The 22,929-nt window shown below is 39.8% G+C and overlaps 1 protein-coding gene across 1 annotated transcript in view; it reads right to left on the minus strand.

Moving 5' to 3' along the window:
• Positions 1-7,543: 7,543 nt before the first annotated feature.
• Positions 7,544-22,929, minus strand: part of MRPL3 (mitochondrial ribosomal protein L3) — a 30,828-nt gene continuing 15,442 nt past the window's right edge. Inside the window, exons 7-10 of the mRNA XM_038128484.1 lie at positions 20,680-20,788; positions 18,882-18,959; positions 17,837-17,914; positions 7,544-10,385 (exon numbers count right to left, since the gene is read on the minus strand). Of these exons, the coding sequence (XP_037984412.1) occupies positions 10,236-10,385; positions 17,837-17,914; positions 18,882-18,959; positions 20,680-20,788 (415 nt within the window). The 3' untranslated portion in view covers positions 7,544-10,235. The remainder of the gene's footprint in view (positions 10,386-17,836; positions 17,915-18,881; positions 18,960-20,679; positions 20,789-22,929) is intronic.

Below are 22,929 nucleotides of genomic sequence, written 5' to 3' on the forward strand. Positions count from 1 at the left end.
CAGTCTGGCCTGGACCTGCAGCACAGAAATGTCGTGGAACAGCCTAAATGGTTTGGTTGCCACACACCTGTTTGTTTAACGGAGCCAGGGAATAAGATGGGGCCAGCCAACCTTGAGACAGCTCACAGGGCAGTGGGGGCCATTTGTGGGCTGTGAGGAATGGGCAACAGCTCTGAGCTCAGGAAAGAGCTGTCAGCACTCCCCATAAAGTCAATAACTGGCAGCAACTTCACTGCTGGGGCAGCAGAGCTGATACCAGCTCCTGCACATCCCACCTGGATCATCACATGCTGAAGCACTCGGTAAGATACAACTCATCTTGAAGGTTAAAACAGAGGTGAGGAAAATTTTCCAACAAGCACTTGTTTTCCTACTGTCACTGCTGGTGGCGCACACCCCATAATTAGATGACCTGAAATTTTTTGGCACTGAAGAATAGCTTGCTCTGACTTTCTGAATAGTAATTTTAAGTCCCTTAGGACTGGCTTGGCTTTGTTGCTTTGCAGCCTGCGCCACTGCAACTCATTTGAAAACTACATTGCCTTAGCGCACAAAGGAGAGCTGAACTGCATCTGTCCATGCAAAGTAAATACATGAGGTCTCATGCTTTTGTTAGTAATATATTATCAGCAAAACAAACTCTTTTTCCTTTCCTTTCCTTTCCTTTCCTTTCCTTTCCTTTCCTTTCCTTTCCTTTCCTTTCCTTTCCTTTCCTTTCCTTTCCTTTCCTTTCCTTTCCTTTCCTTTCCTTTCCTTTCCTTTCCTTCTTTCCTTCTTTCTGGAGATGAAATCGCCATGCAGGGCAGAGCAGGACAGTCCCCTCCCTTGCCTGGCTGGCGATGCTGTCCCTGATGCCCCCCAGGACACGCTTGGCCCTCCTGGCTGCCAGGGCACTGCTGACTCACATTCAACTCGCCATCAACCAGGACCCCAGGTCCCTTTCCACAGTGCTGCCCTCCAGCCTCTCATTCCCCAGTCTGTCTGTACTTCCAGGGTTGTCCCAAGGCAGGTGCAGAATTTGGTATTTCCCTTGCTAAATTTCACACTGTTTTTTATTGCCCATCTCTTTGTCGAGGTCTCTCTGCAGGGCCTCAAGGCAATTGTCACCTCATCTATGTTTTGTATCATCTCCAAACTTATGATCTCTTCCAGTCCTGCATCCAAGTCATTTGTGATGATGTTGAAAAGCACAGGGCCTAAATGGAGCCCTGTGGAACCCTGCCAGTGACAGGTGGCAGTCTGATGCTATTTAGGTCCAAAGGCTTTCCTGTACCACAGCAGGGAGGCTCTTCCAGGATGTGAGACCTTTGTGTCTGGAGGGCTCACCCCAGGTTGCACTGGGATCAGTTTTGAGGTTGAAAGCACAACCCTGCTGTCACCTTCTGGGGACAGGAAAGTGTTTGACTGGAGAGAAGCACACATTCTCTGGAGCTGGAAGCACATGTGGTCCTGCAGTCCTCCAGTACAAGCCATGTCTTACAGTGACTGCTTTTCCAGTCACCCCCACCTATCCCAGTCCCTCAGGTGAAAAGCTGCCTTGGAAAAGCCTGCTCTCCCTCCACTTTCCTTTGCATTATTGTTGCTGTGGAGATGGTACATCCATATTCAATCCTTTCATGCAGGTTTGCTTAGTCTGACTATGTAGAAGAACATGGAAAAATGTGTATTTCTATATTCACAGATTTTTTTAAAGTGTGTTTTTGCACTGATGCTATAAGAAATTAGAAATTACATCTAAAAGATAAATTATAGTTAACTTCGACCATGGTTACTTAGCCTGTGAATCTGAAGCTAGGCTTTATGAGATCCAATCTCTAGTGTGTAAAATCCTCCAAGATTCATCAGTTTAAGTTTGGCTTTTGAATACTTCAAGGTGCAAAAATGGTCAGATCCTGCCCTGCTGTTTCCTATTTTAAACATAAAATAGAAGTGAACAAAGCAGAGTGGGGAAAAGGCAGCTGAGGACAAGCAGATTACATTATCTGAAATAAAATCTATTTTCCAGCTCGGCAACGAAGTAGCCAAGAACCTTCTGCTTCTCACAGGAGAAAAAAATGCTAGAATTCCATGTGCAGAACACAGCCTAAGCACCACTGCTGTCACACTAAATCTGCAGTGCCTGACAACAGCTGATCAGGGACTCCTGACCTGGCTGGCAGCTAGAGTGAGGAAAGGAAAGGAAAGAAACTGAAGGAAAAAAATAAAAGGAAAAGAAAAGAAAGGAAAAAGAATGAAAGAAAAAGGGGAAATTATTGAAACAAGGCATGGAAAAAAAGAAAAGAATAAAAGAGAGAAGAGAGAAGAAAGCTGAGCTGTTTTCAAGATACTACCACCTTTTAGGGTTTTGTCTGTCAACAGCTTTCTGGAGATGTTAACACAACCTGTGCTGGATAAGAACTGCCAGGAAAGCACAGATGTGATCAGTCACAGAGCCTGTCAGGCACGTGTTAAATTCCAACTGAACCTCCAATATTGAGCTGTAGCTACTTTTGGGTATGTACCAGATGCAGGATGAAGTCTTTTCTCTGTGCAACTCCTTCCACAAAACTTTCTCTTCCTCCACCAATCTAATGTGCTGCACCCCATTTCTCTGCTTCTTGCCAGCTGTTGCACTAAGTTCCCTGGCCACCACACACTCAACAAGGCACTGGCAGGAATTCAGTTTCTTATTAAATGACTGGCAGCCACTGCCACAGGGAGGCAGAGACACATGAAAGGAGAACAGAGAGGCAGAGGTTGGTGGACTCCTCAGCATAGATCGTCCTTGCATTTCCGAATGTGAGGTCTGTACATCCTGCTGGCCCCTTACAGAATAATCTTGGTACCAAAGGTGCACAGCAGCAGGCACAGCAAGCAGGGGATTACTTAAGCCAGCTAAGGATGGGGCTTAAATTTAAATCCTGCCCTTAATCAGGGAATGAAAGCCTACCTGCAGGCAACCGGCAGGCGCTTTCCTCAGGAAATAATTCAGTGCCTGGATTCCTCTTCTGAAGATTATGTGCCTCAATTTCTCGCTTCAGAAGGGTTGCTTATCTTTTCAGCTGGGTTAAAGCAGGCTCACCAAGTGTGTGTGGCATCTTTATCTCCCCCATCTCCCTCCAACCTTGCTCTCCAGAGAGTTCATCTATCTGATTTTGTCAGGTTGCTTTCCCAGATGATGCCCAAGCTGAATCCTTTCAACGCAGTCCTTAGCTACAAACACTTCCTAGGTTTGCTACCCACATCCATCCTGGTTTTGCAGCCTGTTCCCTTGCTCCCACCAACCTGCAGCACGAAGCCATGTCTCTCCTGTCAGAACTGTCAGAACTGCTTCTCTGCAAACTCCTCAGTGCCTCCTTCCTCAGTTGCTCATCTCCACACCATGCCCCAGCGCCTGCAGTGCTGGGCTGCTCACACTCCTTACACGCATCCTCCCCCTCACTCCCTCATCATCCCTCTCTCTCCAGCAGCTTTCAGGTGTTGCCCTCAGTGCAGCACAACTCTAGCAATGTGCCCAGTCCTCAGCTGCAAGGTGTTTACTCTCTTCTCTTTCAAAGCCCTTTCAGAGCAGTCCCTGCTTCTCCAGGACCTCACACACACTTGTCCTGAGTCAAGTTTCATTTGAAGTCCACAGTCTGTGGGGTGAATATTGTGGTATTCTGATATCTCAGACTTGGGCTTTCTTGAAGCCACTACCTACCAGTATAAATATAAATGCACATAAATAGCATTTGGAAAGGTAAGAGTCTGGTTTGAAAAATACTTTGTAAGTAAAGAACTGGGCACTAGTAATGTGTTAGGTTTCTTACATGTGAATTTATGGAGGAGATACTTCCACATTTTTAAAACAGCAATTATTTTCACCTGATGATTAATAACCATGAAATTGTTTTGTCAAAATCTCTCTGTATTTGAAAACATGCAGTTACTTTTAATCATCCACAATAAAGCTTGTTAAGTGATTAATAGAAGATGATCAGTTAAAGCACTGGCTTCAGATGACACCACCTGGTATTTCTGACACAGTCTGCATTTCAGACAAGAGCAAGCTTTGTGTTCACATCAAAGCATGTATTTTGGACATCAGTAAACATCGTAGATCTGGCTGGAGGGATGCACAATAGGGGACCAGGCCAAGACTTTTTTTTTTTGTGTCTACACTGAAGTTTCAGGACTCCATTTGAGTTTTTTTCAAAGAGTGCAGAGAACAGACTGTTTTGCCAGCTGGAGCAGTTGCACTGAACTGTAAACAGGTGAAGCTTGAAAGGCTGTCAGTGAGACTGCTGATCAGAAATAACATCCAGCAAGTGCTGGAAGACAGGCACGTACACACACAGTTTATACACTCTGGTGCTTGGGTTATTCAGCTCCTATCTCAGAGTGAGTAATAGTTCATGGTTTTAGCAGCCACTCAGCAAACTGTGCTTCCAAAGCATTCCTTGGCTTTTCAGTAGCATAAGACAAAGCCTCCCTGAAACTCCTTCTGTGGCGTGTGTATGATGGGGGTGGGTCAGTGCCCTCAGTGCAGCCCATAAACAGGCAGGATTGAGCATCCACACCATTAAAGGGTCCAACAGCTTCAAATAACAAGGCTTGAAACATTCTGTCTCTGGTGCTTGCTGTGCCTGCAGGATGATAGCCTTTGGGCTCCCAGCCACGGCTGTATGGATCCACGATTGTGTGACAAAGAGCCAAAGGACATTTCATGGCACCTTGTTCTGAGGGGGTGAAGTAGCAGGTCAGAAACCAACTGGCATTTTCACAGAAAACAATTGATTTTCTTTTTAAGTGCCATCAAGGGAAAGCATTTCTCTCTCAACTGGTGATCAAGGGAAATGAAAGATGAGGGAAACAAAATAAAATGTTTCTTTGCTATCAAGCTATTTCTCATATGCAGCTCTAATATAAAGGAAATATTCCAATAACGGAAAATTTCAAGCTAGCCTAAGGAAGAACATGGTAACTCCAGAGAAAAATCTCCCTTTGGAAAGAGGCAGTGCAATTTGAGAACAAACCAGGGGACAGAAATGCCTTGCTTGCTGGAGAGAAAGGAACTGTGATTTTGAAATACGTACCATGTAGTAAATCTCTCATTGCTCACTGCCAAATTTTAATGCATATTTTGTGTGGTGCTGGGTAGATGTAGATTAAGCAAGACTGAGGCACAAAAACTGTAATTTGTGCTGGAAGCTCACTATTGCATGGAGCAACAGCAGGGCTCAGGTGGGATATAGTGGGAATTTGTGGAACATCACTTCAAGAGAGGCCATGTGCAGAAAAGAATTTGTTTCAGAAATCTTGATCTTTCCTCTTGATCTTTTAGAAATAAAAAAAGAAACTTTTATAAAATGACTCCTGCCTATGAATGATGAATCATTCTGCTTTTCAATAGAGAATCAACTTGCCAAGGGACCTTCTTCAAGCTTTTGAGTGCCTGAAAAAACCCACATTTTTAAAGGTTTTCTACTACTTAGAAAGGAAGTGAGGAAGGAAATGAAAACAGAGAAATGAAAGCTTGATTTAGCTGACTGGAAGACAGTGTCACTCAGGGAAATGTGAAGCAAATCATATAGCACAACTTGATTGATATGATATTGGTTTAAGACAATTTTTTGCTAACAACCCCACCTTGCAATCCTGCCTCTTCCAAAACCCCAAATCTGGATTTCTGCATAACTTGACTTAATATGTACATCTTATGCCAGATTTTACACACATGAATTTGAGAAGCAGCAGGAAGCACCACAGCACAGAGGACCCCATCTCTAGCATATGCTCATTACATTGCAGCAAATAATTCAAATAATTTTCTGTGTTCACACTAAAAACTGCACTCATTTTCTCAGCTGACTTTCTCTTCTGGGCTCTGTTGTAGCGTCCAAATTTACTGCCATGACAGTGAATACTAATTTAACCCCCAAATGGAATTATTCCCAAGCAGGGATTTTCAATTAATGAGCAGAGGGTGCCACTTGGATGAAAAAGCAAGATCACAGCTCAGGTCTTTGGTATTCCAACAGAAATGATCCTAAGCTGTATCAAACAAGCATAAAGGGGGGACCCCATATGTAATACCTTAATGGAATGAGGGAGAACTAGGACATTATCATGGACATTGATGCTGCTGGAAATTTTCTTGATGCCCACTCCAGTGCCACACTCCCACTTCCCATGCACACACTTCTGTGAAACAAGGGGATAGATGCAAGGAAGATGCACTACCACAAGGGCAGGGTACTGGAGCAGTGTGATAGCCTTCTACAGTTCACATCACACATGTTTTTGAGGTACTTCATGAGGTAGAAATCAGCAGGCTGCTTTAATTTGGAGACTACCAGTCCTGAGATACGCCCTTCCTACCTGACACCACAGCCTGGCTGTGCACATTCCTCAGGAAAAACTGCCATCTGTCTGTTTGCTGCCACACTTCAGACACAGCAGAGCTGCACCCATTGAAATGAATTCTTCTTCTGGTGTGATAACATTAAGGCTGTGTGTAATCAGTTTAAATTCCTCCCCCAGAAACAGCATGCTGCCTCCAACACCAATAAACACCCAAGGCCAAGGTCAGCATTCTTGCATGTTCTTACAGGTGTTAAGCGCCTCCAAGTATGTTATATAAATAAATCATACTAAGCTAAGCTACATGCTAAGGTGTGCAACAAACCAGGGCAATCAGCTGCAGGAGAGAGATGCTCATTAAATGCAATTAATAAGCACTACCTGTGCACTGAAGGGTAGAGCAGCTAATTATTGGAAGACACCGTGTACAAATAATGTTTACAGTTATGAAACCAAGGCATTCCCATGCAAAATCTCAAGATGGGGGGAATGACATAAATCAGAAGAATGACCCAAGCCAAGCCATAGCTACAGACACAGCAATCCTAAAACTAATGAACTCCACCAACTATCCTCACTGTGGTTACTGGGCCCCTCTATTAGCCTGATTTTATGAAGCACCCTAGGACAGGGCCAGCAACTTCCTTTGAATAGTATTCACCTTGGTAGTCCAGGGGAGCCCGTGTGCTGGAGCTCACAAGCACAGGCTGGCACCAGGCTGCCAGTAGGAAGCCTGATTGGGGTTTGGGTTATGCACATCAGCTCCCTTGCTAGTTTACATCCTAGTCAGTTTTCTTTCAATCACAGAATCTTCAAGGTTGGCAAAGGCCTCTAGGATCATCAGAGTCCTCCAGGACTTCTGGAATTCAGCAAGGAAACAGTAAGAAAGGTGGAATTTTACACATAAGCTCTTGTCACCCCTTCAGTTTACTAGAATAATATTTGTTAAACACTAACAGAACAAACCACATTTTTCCACATGAAGTGAAAATAGCAAACGAAAATGTTTATCAGTCTCACATAATGACAGAGCAACGGTATTTGAAAGTATGGTGTTTCAAGAGAAATAAACTTTCCTTGTTTATCATCAATGGCTGCAATTATGTTGTCAAGAGATACATGAGTGTTTTGATTTCCTCTTCCTGCTGTCTTTTTACCTTCAACTTATATTGTAAGCTTGACACTGTTTATTCACATACTATTACAGAACCACTGAGAGGGGTTATTATTGAAGAGTATTTATTTTTCAAAGCAGTCACACCATGAAGCCACAGATACAGCTAAAGCTTAACCCTACATCCTCCTTCAGAGCAGCATATTCCTGATGTTAAGGACACCCCACAAACCCAACAGCATAAGGAGAGGGTTAACGAGCTCCTGGACATGCAAACCCCAGATCAGTGCCCTGCCCACAGCACAAGGGCACAGAATTAACTCCTAGATTGACTCCAGAAAAAGACCACAAAGGCGATCAGATGCTGCAGCACCTCTCCTATGAAGACAGGCTGAGAGAGCTGGGGTTGTTCAGCCTGGAGAGGAGAAGTCTTTGGGGAGACCTTGTAGCAACCTTCTCAACTTATGGCACTGGTAGCAGAACGTGCCAGTGATTACTTCCTTGGGCAGCATAACAGCTCCCAACATTGGGTAGGATGGTGTCTTACAGGAGTCAGACCCCTGGTAACATGTTCAGTTCCTTCTCCTTAAATAACTACAGGTAATATGGAATAAGTACTTATTTTTGTTGCTGTTGTTGCTTGCCTGAGAAAATGCTGCCTGATGGCTCTAAACTGTCATTACTCAGACACAGCAACAAAAAACACAGATACATCTACTTGCAACAGAGCCCTTGGTCTACCTTTTCACAAAAATTAACACATCCTTTTGCACAAGAAACTGTTGGCTCATCTGAGACATGAGGACTTGATATTTGCCTAATTTTGTCTTTTATTTGAAGCTTAAAAGCACATCTCCATTAACCACAACCTTTGGCTGCAATGAAGAATAAATATTCAGCTTCAACACCTTTGATAGTGTCTAAAAATACTTAATTAAACATCCTTAACCTTTTCTAAGAACAAACTTGTAGGTGGGCTTAAAGCATTTGGTGTCATTACACTTATGAACAATTTTGCTCCTTGAAATAATTTCAGCCTGGCTTTCTCAACTCAAAGTCCCCTCTTTACTCAGAAGAGCAGAAAACAGAGATGAGAACAATAAGTTAAATTGAAACACCATAAGCCTTCGAATGCCTGATGGAAGAATGGATCAAATGGAAGTTTATGTTTCAATCTGAGTTGCACTACTCTGAGCTCACATCAGCAAATCTTACCCATCTCACTCTGTTCCTGCTGTACAGAAAATACTTTGGGATATCAGTCTGCAGTTGAGCTATGAAAGCTCTTGTCTTTGATGTTCAAGCACTCTTGATCAAGATGGAAAAGGTTTCACCTGCACATCTCAGTAAAAATGGGACCTGAATAAGCAGAACCTCAAAAAATACAGCTCACACCCAGCAATTCAAAATCAAAACTGCAGAGATTACTCTGACAGAATACTGGTTTCACCAGAAACTTTAAAACTGAACAAATGGAAGGCAACATTAACTACAGTATTGTCTGAATGGCTGCAGTCATTCTCTGGAGCAACATGATCAGATCATTGGAATTTCATTTTTTGTGCCAGAAAGTGAAAAGCCCTCTTACCAAAGAAACAGGAATTGAAGTACTTTGTTGATTTTCCACACACTGAAATATTATCTGATGTAATAAGAGTTCATCTTAATGTACTGCCATAATCCTGTAGCTTCCTTTGAGGTCACAGCTTGTGATGAAGCTGCAAAGATGAGCAGACAGCACTGCCAGAGTATTAATGGTAACAGTGTATGCAAATTCTTGAACTACTGCAGGGCTTGTGAGTAAAGTGCTCAGACAGCACTAACAGTTATGAAGGTACTTCTATACATGAGAAGATCTACAGAATCCAAAAGATCAAACTTATAAATAGTAAATCATGCAAAATGAAAAGCAGAAGGGGCATGATCCCAGCTGCTATTGAAAGGTGGAACAAAGAGGAAAAATGAACGCTATCATAAAGACAAATGCGCCACATTTGGCCTCTTTCCTTGGAAATAGCTCTAATGTAACAGCATAAGAATCCAATACAAATACCATGGTAGATGCACAGAGACTTCTCCAGAAAGCATTCAAGGGACCCTCTGTGAAGTTCAGAACAAGCTGCTAGCAAAGGTGACAAATGGGTGGTCCCTGAAGTTCTAGCGCTGCTTTGTTACCAAATGTTTCCCACCCAAACACTCCCTCATCCTACACATGGCCACCATCACCCTCCCTCTAGAAAATCTGTTTGGTAGCTGCTACATTAAACAACACCAATGCAAAAGGAGAGAGAGAGATCTGGATTAAAAAAGGAAGCAAAACAAGATCATTCTGCAAAACAATGCTTACGCATTTTCTTGTTTTATTTTAGATTATTCTTCATGAATCTCTCCCACCTCAGATGCCAAGGCAGATTTGGAACCTTTTCCTGATTGATCAGAGTTGCCCAGTATACTTAACACAAAAGAGAAACACAATTTGTTCACATTTGGAAAAGGAACTGGAAGCATCTTCAAAACAACAGTTTTTCAGGATTTTGTAGGTTTTCACAGCCTGGGGCAGAGACAAAAGGTCACTGAAGACACACAGTTTGGTGTGCTTTACAACCTGTCCTTCAGACCCACCTGTTGCTTTAAGTACAGGTTTGAGACTGACAGTGGGAAATCTGATTACCTGACCAAAATGGCAATACCTGAAGTGTTTAAGTCAGTTGGCCAGACTGCAATTCACAGGCTTACTTTTATACAGCCTTGCAACATACATGAAAATAGCAAAACTGTGTTTTCAAAGATGTGCGGAACATTATGCAAATGTGACAGATGGATCTGTGAACTGGAAAATCTCCTCATCAAAAAGGTCTTCTGGCAGATCTTCATCTCCATCAGCAAAAAATGTAGGGAATGGAGGGTTTTTATTGCAGTCCTTGTAAGTAGGCAATTTGCTATCTCTGACCTGAAAAGCAGGAAGGGGGAGAGTAGGGTTAATAAATCTTACAGAAGATTTTTAGACAGTGATACACTAGAATTTAAAGAACTCAGCTTGCATGCATAAGAAAAACCCAACAGCATTCACATTCCACTTGTTAAGGAATTCCAGGTATAATCATCAGTTACTTTAATATCAATCCCAGGTATTGAATTTAACACTTTGTACTCATCCTTAAAGAGATTTTAAAAATCAGCAAAAGTAAACAAACAAACAAAAAATCCTAAGAGAATTTGTCATTACAGTAGATCAAAACCTACTCATGAATTCATTGCTCAATATTTTAAAATGTTATTAAAATAGAAGTACAGCTTGTTTAAACAGTGTTTATTTCTCACAGTATGCTCCTACATGACATTCCAAGTTCTATTATGCAGTGTAATCACCTCTTCAACAAACAAGACATGCATCTGTATGCGTGATGCAAACTAATTATGGCAACTAATTTTGCAAAGATATGTGCATGTGCTGCACTGAATCCCTCTGGCTATCACAGAGCTGCTCAGTGACTGCAGAGTAAAACATATAAAATTCTCCACTCAGGAATCAGTACCCAAGTTTGTTGAACATGAGCCTCTAAGACAGCTTATTTGTGAGAAGACTGGTGCCACAGAGAAATTCCTTTACTGACCTCTCTACATGTGTAAAGATTTAAAATCTAGCCCCTGAAACTCCAATCTCAGAAGAAAATTAGTAGCTAGAATTATCAGCAAAAAGCAGTTTGTCTGCAGTAGCAGATAGAAGGCTGGTATCTCTGAATAAAAAAAGAAGAGCTACAAATTCTTAAATTTTATTTAAAATTAAATTCTTCTTTTCTATATTGTTACATATCATCTTTCGCCTGAGCTGTAATAATCCCCTTCAGGCACTATACTCAAGTGGATTAAAAAAAAAAAAAAGTGCAAATAGATTAGACAATATTTTAGTAGAGAGAAGATAAACTCTTCCTCTTAGTTTTCGGTGGGGTTTTAAAGAACAGGATGCTTGTTCTTGCTTGATTGGACAAAGACCTCATGCAGGACAGTTCTGATTTATGCCAAAAATTAAATTAAAAAATTTTATGCCCACTTAATGCTCTATTCTGGCAGCACTGTATTTATCAAATTCCTATCTACTATTACTTGAACCATTCCCAAAATCTATGAGGATTCCTGCAGATAGTACATACAATAAATTTGACATTCCAATATATTTTTAAGGGCAAGCTTGATAAACAGAAGAAAGCCTTTTGCTAAGAATGAGGGGTTCAATGTGTTGCACTGGCTAGGATGGCTAGGTAGCTTTTCAAGTAGAACATTTCTCTTCTACAGAAGTGTTCTCTATGGCTTGGTGAACTGCCAGACCTGCAGTTCCCAATTCACATTGCACATCTAGCTGGAATGAATTAGACCGAGGTCCGAGTCCACAGACCTTAGCTGCAACAGTTCCAGCACCATGAGTTCAGAAGAAACAAAGAGCTTCAGCAATGTCACCTGAAGAATGGCATCTTCAGAGATGTCATCCTTCCCGTTCAATACACTATGGCTGTTTCTTTTGCTATATGAAATCCCATTTTAACTGTTTCACTGGTTATCTATTATTCCCCTCGCTAATTTCTCCTTTACTTTCTAATCATATTAGACACCAAAAGCTTTCTCTGTCAACAGCAAAACCCCTCGTGATCCCTACATGAGTTAGTATCAGAAAGATTAGAATAAATGATTTTATTTATGATAATGTACTCATTTCATGTATATCTTATTTAAATGTTCTTCATGTCTACTTTTTGTTATTTTTGATTATTTTCATCAAGAAATAATATGTGCTGTTACATATAGGCTGTGTTATTGCAGGCAGCTCTGGACACCCGGAACATGAAAGGAACTGAAATGTTTGTTTTCCTCCTAATTTTTTTTCCATTACTTCTTAAAAACAATTTCTTATGACAGGATTTGGCAGTAAGACATCTGCTCCTAACAGAAGGAAAATCCAACAGTCTAATCTTAGTCCTACATTAGTTTACCTAAATAAATTTAAGATTTCTGTCCAGACTTAACATTGTATCAATTACATATTAATGCCAAGAGGCATTTTGGACAGAGTATCTCCAGTGTGATATGGAGAATTCTTAAAACAGTTTTCAGATTCTCATGAAACATCTCCAATAGACCATTGCTGCACCCAGAGGACAACACTGTTTCATTTTGCCCCTTCCAAACTCCTCCGTAACTTGACAGATCCCACAAGCACAGGTTATATCTGATGTTAAAATTTTCTTCTGATATGCTCTTTTTTTTTAAATTGGTATAATTGATGCAGTGTTTCTTCTGACTGGTGAAACTACTGCTCTTTTCCAATCTTACTCTACACTCACAGCCATTTAAAAGAAAAAAAGTGTTCCCTTAGAGCACACTACCAAACAAAATGAAACTCTTTCTCCTTGAAATTAAAAAAGTTAGAAATCATTCTATTATCAGGTATTATCATTATCATTCCTATTTAAAAGAAGAACTCAACTTCATTTTACACCTGAAAGTATTGTTTAGCAACTAAAACATGGTATGATTTATCTGTCTTCTTAAGAGAATTCTTTAATTACTCCCTTTACATTTATGAAGGGCCCAGCATACCAAAGGTTTCAGTAATCTGAGGTAAGAGATACAGGAACAATAATTTCACAGCAGTATAAAGGGGTTCACTGGTGTGGAGCAGCAGCAGCAGCTACACTTGTCTGTATAAGCACATACACAGAAAAGAAGTGCAGGTGACCCAGCACAGCTCTTCCTGCTCTCCTAGTAACCTTTTGAGAACATCCCTAATAAAGGAGTAAGTTTTCATGCTGTATTACTAAAATCCAGTGAATTTGGCTCTCATCCACAGAAGGAATCAAGCTCATAGTCCAAACTGTTACTGCAATCCATAAAAGCATTTGCTATATACCTCATATAATAAATGCTGGGCTTACTCAACTGCTGTGTTAATAGCACTATATATTACAGTAGACTATACTATAGATAGATGGGTGTTATATACAGATGATGGTATAACCACTACAGTGTATTCTCTGACAGGTCATTTTATCTAGAAAAATACTAGAGAAAGCTGAAATTGGAGCTGGTTGGGTTTTTGTCACTAAATCTTTAGAATAGTCATAAAGGGTTTTGCAGACAATTATTAAACTGCACTTATGTACGTCCCCTATACTGACAGTGTAATGGGTAGTATGAACAAACACTAACTCAGAAATCTATCACCACAAAAGGCTTAATGTGGTCTTAAACAAGTGTTAAAAACTGATGCTTAAGTCACAACTCACATCTGTAGTTTAACAGGGCTTCAGGCTGTGTTAGCAACCACAGCAAAGAATGCAAGCCATTTGTGTATAAAAATGTGTTTAAATATAGAAAATTAGAAATAAGCTCCCAAGGTGTCATACATCTCCTAACTCAGCTTCCCTGCTATTTTTTAAGCTAGACATAAAAATTGAACCCAAGAATTATATCCATTTCTTACCAGCCTTATTTTGTCTTAAAAAATAACCCAACCATACAAATCCCCCCCAAACCTCCACACAACTCTATGAATGAGGCCCAAGGTATAGGACAGAGAACATGAAAGAACTGAAGGCACCACACTATCCCTGCATGTCCCCAGCTTAAGCAGAGTGCACCCAACCCAGGCATCCACAACTAGAAACACAGCACAGTAACATTGGGAAGTGTGATACAGAATAAGTAGGATGAAAATCACTGCATACTTCTCTCAAAAAAAAAAAAAAAAAAAAAAAGAAAAAGGAAAAAAAAGCCAAACAACAATAGGGAATCTCAAGACTTAAGTTACTAGCTCAAGTGGAACATCATACTAAAGCAACTTGTATACTTCAATTTAACTCAGGTCTAGCATACAAACAGGTCAGTTCAGTATCAACTTGCAAAGCAATTCCTTATGGGCTACAAGATTTGCCAGAATTTCTGCCTTCACTACAAGTGCTATACTCTAAGCGATCAACACTGAATATCCTAAGAAAATCAGGTGCCTTAAAATCAGGGCAAGTATAAAACACTATCCTAGACAAAGTATAAAATTGTGAATTATAATATACTATAATATCCTCCACTATAAGGCATCTACTTAAGAAGGGAGTTAAGTCTTGTGCATCTCTCTTGAATGACAGAAGAGAGATGAATGATTTGCTCTCCCAAGTTCATTTTGGTAATGAAGCTGGGAGAGCAATCCAGAGCCATCACCTTTAGAAAGAGAAAGCTGTTACAGATGATAACTACAGGCCCTGGGATCTAAGAAGATAACCCAGAAAGAAATGTTCACAGATGATCACTGAGGTAGGCAATCTTGATAGGCCCAACACACAAATTTTACAATTGCTTACTCTGCTATGTTATTCTTGTAACAGAAGAACTCTGTGCATTCCAGTACACTCCTAAAGTTTCTTAATTTTATCAGACCTTGCAATTGAGAAAGAAATCCATGCTAAAGTAAGCTTTTTCATTAGTTTTCCAGTTGGCTAGAAACATTACTGATGTCAGTTATTTACCTGCAGACTTCAGTGTGCAATATCAAATGAAAGCTGATTCTACTTAAAAACAGAAATCCATCAATCCTAGTATTCTGCAATTTTATTCTGCTGAAAACAAAGCTTGAAAAATTTAAGTGCTTCATCTCTGTCTGAATAGAGTGCTGATGCATGAAGTTTCCAAAAATACAACATACAAAATAAATATCTGCTTTAAAGGTGCACTATGGTTTTAATGGTTACCAAGCAACACAGAGTAGGTACTGAACACAAATGCCTTCCCCCTTGGAGGCACACAAAGAGGAAAGTGTTATGCAATATTTCACTCTGGAGCTCAAAGACAGATGGATTCAAATTCCCTAGACATTATTCCTACTTAATTACAGGCAGGTATTTAGTGGAATGAACAGTAATTACAACAGCTAATAATTCCTCTCCCCAACTACAGATCCAAACAAATATACAACAATATATTGGAAGTCGATGTCTATAAGCAAACAAGAAAACATCCTCGAAGAAAGCAGTATGGCAAGCTAAAAACACCACAGATGAGTGCAGCAAGAGTAATGGAGAAAAAGAAACCCCAGAAATCAGAGAAACAAACCTTATTGCTTTACCTGATTTTATAATTAAAGCCTTTTCTACTCCTCGTAGATATATTTGAAAAAAATAAGGGAAAAAAATGAGTAATGTAATTCATATGGCTCATGCAAGGAAAAAGCCACAGAATGGATCCTGCCGCTCAAGGAACTGGAACGAAATGTAGCTTACTAAATATTGCACTCAATCTCCAAATAAGACTGGAAGCAATTTTTGGAGACCTATTTCTTAATAGCAGTGACACCTACTGCTGTGTCTTTACCTCAAACAGTGTTACTTATTATTAAATGTCATGAAAGTTTGAGTCTGGAGCACTTTGGACAAGATCTTTCATATATTCTATTATCTTAAGCGAGGAGCTCTCAGGGAAGAAAAGCCTCATTCTTCCCAGGTAGGCTCTTCTCCGAGCAGAATGTGCAGTGTCTGATCAACAAGGGAAGAATGATTTGTTTGAATGAGATCTTCATGGTGTGCATAAGAATGTGCCGTATTAACACACACAGCTTTGTTTTTAAAAACAATTTCTATTACAGGCGTGTAATAAATGCTTGTTTTCTTAACTCACTTGAAATCAGAAATAAAAATTAGTTTATTGAGTCTAGTTAGAATAAAAGTTATAACAGGTACTGTATTTATTCTCAGTGGCTTCATAAGATGTTGCATCCTTACAGATAAAACATGTGAGATGTGTACCCACCCGCATTTGCCACCAAGCATGGATTTTAGCAGCATGACTAGGGTAACAAGATGCACAATATTCTTTAAACAACTAACTCTTGCTTAAGAGAACTATTAAGATCAAAGAATACAGTCTGGGCATCAAACATTTCTCAATTTTCAGCTATATTATGCTGCTTGTATGCATACATTATTATTTAAAACTAACATCCTAAAATAAATTCCCACTTAATTAAATTTCAGACTGACATTGAGAAATCAGGTTCATGCCTCAGGATTAGGAAAAAATACTTTGAACACAGTTAAGAAAAGGTAATTCAGTCCAATATACAGATGAAAAGCCAGTCGAACCATACTCTTAGTTCTATGTAATTGATGTCACGCCCAGTAATTTCGCAGAAGCTGTCCTGAAAACTACTTTTCCTGAACATCTCTTAACCAATTTACACTATCTTTGGAAGAGAAATGTGTAATGTATTCCCTAGGCTTGGGCTGGACATTAAAATAAAAACAGTTAAGAGATACCTTGCCCAGGAAAAAACGCCTTATTTGCAGTGAGAGAAACACCATTTTTCTATGGGCAGAAAACCTATTTGAAGGCAAGGTTGCTGTACATAAGGCCCAGTAGTTGTAGAGTTTTACTCCACAACTAAGAGACAAAAACTGGATACCCACAGTACAATAGAAGATAATTAACTATTTGAAAACATCTGAATTTGATGAACTCTTCAACTGCTCAAGTCCTGAACCATTTGAATCCCTGCAATACTTCTGAGGATTTAAAACTGTCAGATACACAGGTACATGCATACCAAACTCCTCATAGTCCTTCATAGCAAAGACACTTGATAGCCTGCACTCTATTCAGTCAGAATGGAAACAACTTCTTTTGAGTAAGTGGAGTTTGCAGGTGTGTAGAATATACCTAAGCAGAAAGAAAAATCTACTTTGAAAACTACGCTTAAAAAGCGCTTTTCTTGCTTTGATGTGAATTATTTACATCATAAGAACACTTTATCAGACTCTTCATTGTTTCAAGACTCCCTACGGAAAACTGAAACAATATCCAAAAAATTTGAAATTAATCCTGCAGACTGCCACAGAAAATACCACTGGCACATTTATACTGATTCCAAAGGGAACTCGGATCTTTACTGTGAACTCCAGCTGTCTCTTCCAGTACCTCAACTGCTTCTTGGAAAGGTAACTGCTACTGGGCACAGGAATGCTTTAAATAACCTCTAAAGCAGGACTTGCTGTGTATCTCTGTTCATGAATATAACACTTAAGTAACATTCTGGAAATCTCACCACCACGTTAAAGGATCGTGTTAGCATTCAAAGGGGACGGACAGAGCCTGGAGACACCTACCACAGGATTCAGCAACTGTGCTGGTGTATCCTAAGATACATGGGTGCAAATCTAAGAAGAAGCCATTTAGAGTGCCCTACTGAGCCATTCAGAGTGCTCACTGCCCCTGCTGACCACACTCTATCACAAAACTGATTCAACAGTACAAGATTTTTTAGAAGAAATGAAAATTGCATCCTACCACTGCTTTTCCATTTATAAATTGATTTGTAGAGATCTTAGGAGTCACTTATACCAGTATTGAAAGTAGCAAACATACCTTCACCAGACAATTGGTGTGACCTGGAACAGACCCATTTACATAAATAATGTCGTGTTTTGTATTGATCCTCCACACCTAGGAGACAGAAAAAAAAAAATCAAACATTGAGTCCTGTTTAGAGACTATTCCCAGTTTTACAAACAGAAGTCCAGCAAAGCCCAAGCTAAGTAATTGGCTGCTGGTACCCTGGGGAAGAAAAATGCTCTGCACAGGCCTAAACTTGCCACAGAATTCACTCACATGCCACTCTGGGTGCAAAGCTTCCTAACGCAAGAGGTTGAAACAGTTTTAAAGGGCTGGTGACCAGGCTGTATTTGGTAAAGCAGCTCTTTGTTCAGTGTAACGCCCCTAGGTCTCTTTTCCTTCTAACAGTGACATGTTAGAAAACATCACAGGTGACAAAGTAAAACAAATGTCCTCATGAAAATGTTCTTGTTTATGATAATTTCTTAATCAGGTGCTCAACTGAATACACACATTTTCTGCTACAAAAAAATTAGTTATAGTAAACTGAGAAATAACAGCAGCACTTTTGGCAACTAGAGGTCAAAATGCTTTTTGTGCAAACTGCAGAGGTTGCCTTCAGAGACAGAGTAGCTTTAATAGCTCAGGAGTTGCTGTAGCTATGCACAAATCAGAATCAGGACAGAAACTATAACCCCCTTTTTGCACATGAAAGTGAAATGCCATGATCAAGTCAGAGCTTCTCAGATTTTGGTTGGGTATGAACAATGGAATAGGCATGGAGACATTAACTCAAGTCATCAAAAGCCTAATTGTTTTCCCTCTTCAAAGGCAGAAGTCAAGGGACATAGTGAAATGTCCAGTGACACAGTTCTCAGGGTACCACAAGCACAAAGGATGTTTCAGATAAGTTATTTGTAACCCACAAGAGAACAGGAGAACACACTTGCTGCCCTGGTCTTACCAGCTTGCTTACTTCAAGATGCTGCTGTCCGGATTGTTGCAGAGATAGCAGACAGGACACTACTGCTTGGCAATGCCACCACCTTATCCACACACTGGTATAGCCAGAACTCACCTTTAATCCAAAAGATGTCCTGTAGATGTTACCCATTTTACCAGGCATTTTCTTTCCACGATAAACTTTGGCAGCTTTCTAGATAAAAACAAGGCCAAAACCACTGTGTTAACTCCAAGAGGTACACTTACAAACTCAAGAGGTGCACCAGAGAAAATATGCTGGTATTTCCAAGGCTGAAAATACGTAATATCAAAAAAAAAAACTCATCCTGATAAGCATTTTAAATACCTCCTGCCAGAGGTTAGGTTTTACATGTGTTCTAAAGTACTTGACCACAATTACAAAATTTTTATACATATATATATATATATATATATATATATATATATATATATATGCACACACACACATACACACTGCAGCAAAAAGTTTTTGCACTGATGTCAATCCAATCTTTTTTAATGCATGTATTCTTGAGAGTGGAATCTTTAATTCCATTCCCCAGTATTCCTTAGATTCTGCACCCAATTTTGATTGGCTAGGCATAAACTGGCCAACAAAGGTGGGGAAAAAAAGGCAGGAATAAGTGCAATAATTTTCAATTCTACACTGCTATCAAAGGATTTGTATCCTGCACCTCTCTGTTATACATTAATAATGTTTCTTGGAGTATTTCTTAAGTCTCGTGAAAATCATAATTTCAGGAAATCAGTTGCAATGCAGTTCTAGGGAGAGGATTCTCTACTGAATAGTCCTGGGTTACAAAACTGTCTGAGATAGCCAACCATAGATGGGAAAGTACTATCAAGGCATTTTTTTCCCCTGTTGCATCCTTTCACCTTGTTTCCTTCCCATCAAAGCTACTTCCAATACCATTTTTCATTCTATATACTTTGTGAAATTACAGGCAGCATTATTGCTTAGGAAATTCTAATTTAAAGAAAAGTAAAGGGGTTATTTTGTAATGATGAATACCATCTGCTAAAATGGTGTTTAGTGTTCAAATATTTACATTCTTCAGTGAAAACAAGTGCCAGGTGTAGAATTCTTTTGCCAGCTGGAACTGAGGACTATAAATCAGTAACACATACTTTTACGCTCTCAATTACTCAAACTTCATTGACTGCTGCCTTTTTGCTTTTGCTATTCTTGTGAGCATTATTAATACTTTTTTATATTTTAATTTCTCTAAGAAATTTACAGACAGTTCATGTTCAGTACCATGACTCAGTTAATCTTAATTAGTTTGCAAAATATTCCTCTTAGCTCAGTCTAAGTATTGTACAGGCTTTATAAGACAAAACCTAAAATTAACCTGTTCAAAGAGCTTTCATACTAATATTATTTATAGTTTGAAATGTAAAAATATGACTCTGTACTCTGCTTAGAAATGCATAGAAGCTTACACACTTCTGGGAATAATCCCCTACTAAATTATGGGGATCAGTTCATTAAGCAGCTACACATGCCAGGCAAGGTGATAAAAGCAACCAGGGTTCCAAAGAACAGTAAAATATCTGCAGGATAAAATAACAGGAAAATCCATTCCAATCTATAAATGCTGTGATAAAAGCTTCTTAGAACTCTTTTTCAAGTATTAAGACTATTCCTCTCACTATACTACAAAATATGCCAAGTAGCTCAGTTAAAATATGTGCATTTACCAGCAATACAGAATATTCACAAATCGAGGCCTAAGAGAACAGCATTGCTCCTTATACAGGATTCTGAACTTCCTTTGCTGCTGGGTTTCCCGGCTAGCTCAGAGTAAATGTGGCAGCTAGCTATTGTACACGTGTTCAGCTTTAGTAAGCTGTTCTAAAAACACTGAAGAATGGGAAATGGGAATCCTCACATTGGTAGATATTGCTCCAGGTCGTCTGTGAGTTTTTGTCTGGCCGTGGCTTGCTGGCTGACCTTTAAATCCCCACCTTTTCACGACACCCTGAAATCCTTTACCAATTCTGAAAACAAAAATAATTCAGAAACAAACCTGGGTTAGTCAGACATAAGCTTTCTAGCAATAATCAACAATTTCAGTCAGGCTCATTATTTTTTTACCTTTAACAACACTCAGCTTAGGGAAGAATATACTTAAACATGGTATAAAACTTGTATTTTGTACCATAAAGATATTTTAGCACAATGCGTAAAGATTGCTTTACAGAATAAGAAGCACTAGAAGAGAGTCAAACAGGCAAGAAGACTAACATAAAATGCTCCTTGCTGTGATTGTCCTCAATAAAAGTTACCATAATAACTGCCAAGTAAGTTACCAATAACTACCAAGTAAGCAGCAGAACAAACAAACAAAAACCCTGCCAAAACCCCAAATAATAACATATACCACAACTTAATGTCCAGCCTAAGCATCAAGAGAGGAAAGAGATGGCTACTTAGAAGGAACATTTCTTTTCCATACAACAAACTCATCTCTTGAGAGCAGCTTTGGGTATAGTGACATGTAATTCCCTTGATCCGTGCTCATCCAACAAATAAGTTCTAAAACACAATACCAAATAAAATGTATTTTCAGAGTCCATGTCTTTCATCTTTGAGCCCCATGACAGCATTACTGGCTTTGGAATTCTCTATTTACTGCACGTTCAGACTCAATAGGAAAAATCACCTTACCACTGCACAAAGGAAAAGCCGAATAAAGTGTGTGTTACACTGGCATTGTCTGTGTCCAAAAGCAGAAGTCTGACCCCACTATTTATGGCTGCACTGACTATTAAATTTAACCTAAAATTGTCTCAGCTGGTCAGAGCATGGTGCTTCTAACGCCAAGGCTGTGGGTTCCTTCCCTGTAAGGGCCTTTCCCTTAAAGAGTTGGACCCTGTGATCCTTGTGGGTCCCTTCCAACTTTGAATATCCTGTGATTCTATGATTTTGCAAGAGAATCCTTTTCCTCTGATTTACAGAATTCCTTTCTCTGCTAATGCACTTCACATTAAAAATAAAAATATATATGCACTTTGCATTTAAAATAAAACTGGGTATGAGCATGCAAAGAGCACACTCTATGCAGGAACTGCACTTGGCTGACTCCCTGCTCAGCACTGCCATGAAAAACTAGTAAACACACAAACACACACCAACATTAATGAAAAGCAGATTCTTTCCTCTTCTCACTTGATTCAACTCTCCTCTAACTGCTGTCCTGGTTACCTTGAACACATCAAACCACAGTCAAAAATAGCCATAAAGACTCTCTAAAGCTACAGAATTGTAAGGGAACATGACCTGTACAACTATGGTGTCGGTCTCCCGGTCTTCCCCTTCCCTGCTCAGAACCTATGGGACAATCCCAGTTAAATCTGGCAAAGAAACACGTGTAATTGTTTGATTATAAAGGTTACTGGTTAGAAGCTCCTGACTATTTTTTGCTCCTTATCTACAGCTAAGGAAAAGCTAAAACTTAATTAAAGCAGTGATATCTTCCATTGATCTGCCAGCTGGCTGGTCATGCAAGTGGTTGTCACCAGCAAGACAAGTCCTTCCAGGCCAGCAGACAGTGGTGGCACATGAAGATATGAAGAGGGTTGGGGCCATGAGAGGAAGCTGAATGAAGGCACCTGTGGGAGGGAGGACCTGGGTTATCTGGGATCAGGAACACAAGACAGGAATCCAAAGGATGCAAGGCTTTGTAACACCACTTTCTGATAGAACCAGCTTATTTTAAAAGCTTGCAGTAGTAAACAGCAATGGTAGTAAAAACAGCTTGAAATATACACTTTAAGAGAGGCTCAAAACTTGTGTTTTTCTGTTCTCATATTGCTAGGGAGCAGTAACTATGAAATACACGCAGAAACTAAGCTATAGGAAAACTCATATCTGTTCTGCCAAAATGCTATTTTTTTTCTTTTAAACTACCTATTACTGGCCATGTTTTCCAAGCAGATTACTTCTGGCATCTCTAGCTGGAAGATAGACTTAGCAAAGTCTCCAAAACCAACTGCAAGTGGGTTGCAGGTGTGCAGTCAACAGAGCGAGCAGATAAATTCTCTCTTTAAATGATGGGGCATGAAAAATTCTTTAGCTGCAGAAATGCCCTTGCAATTCAGGGAAAACCACACAACCATAGAAAGTAAAAAGTAAACAC

The sequence above is a fragment of the Motacilla alba genome, chromosome 2 (assembly GCF_015832195.1).
Source record: "Motacilla alba alba isolate MOTALB_02 chromosome 2, Motacilla_alba_V1.0_pri, whole genome shotgun sequence".
NCBI lineage: Eukaryota > Metazoa > Chordata > Aves > Passeriformes > Motacillidae > Motacilla > Motacilla alba.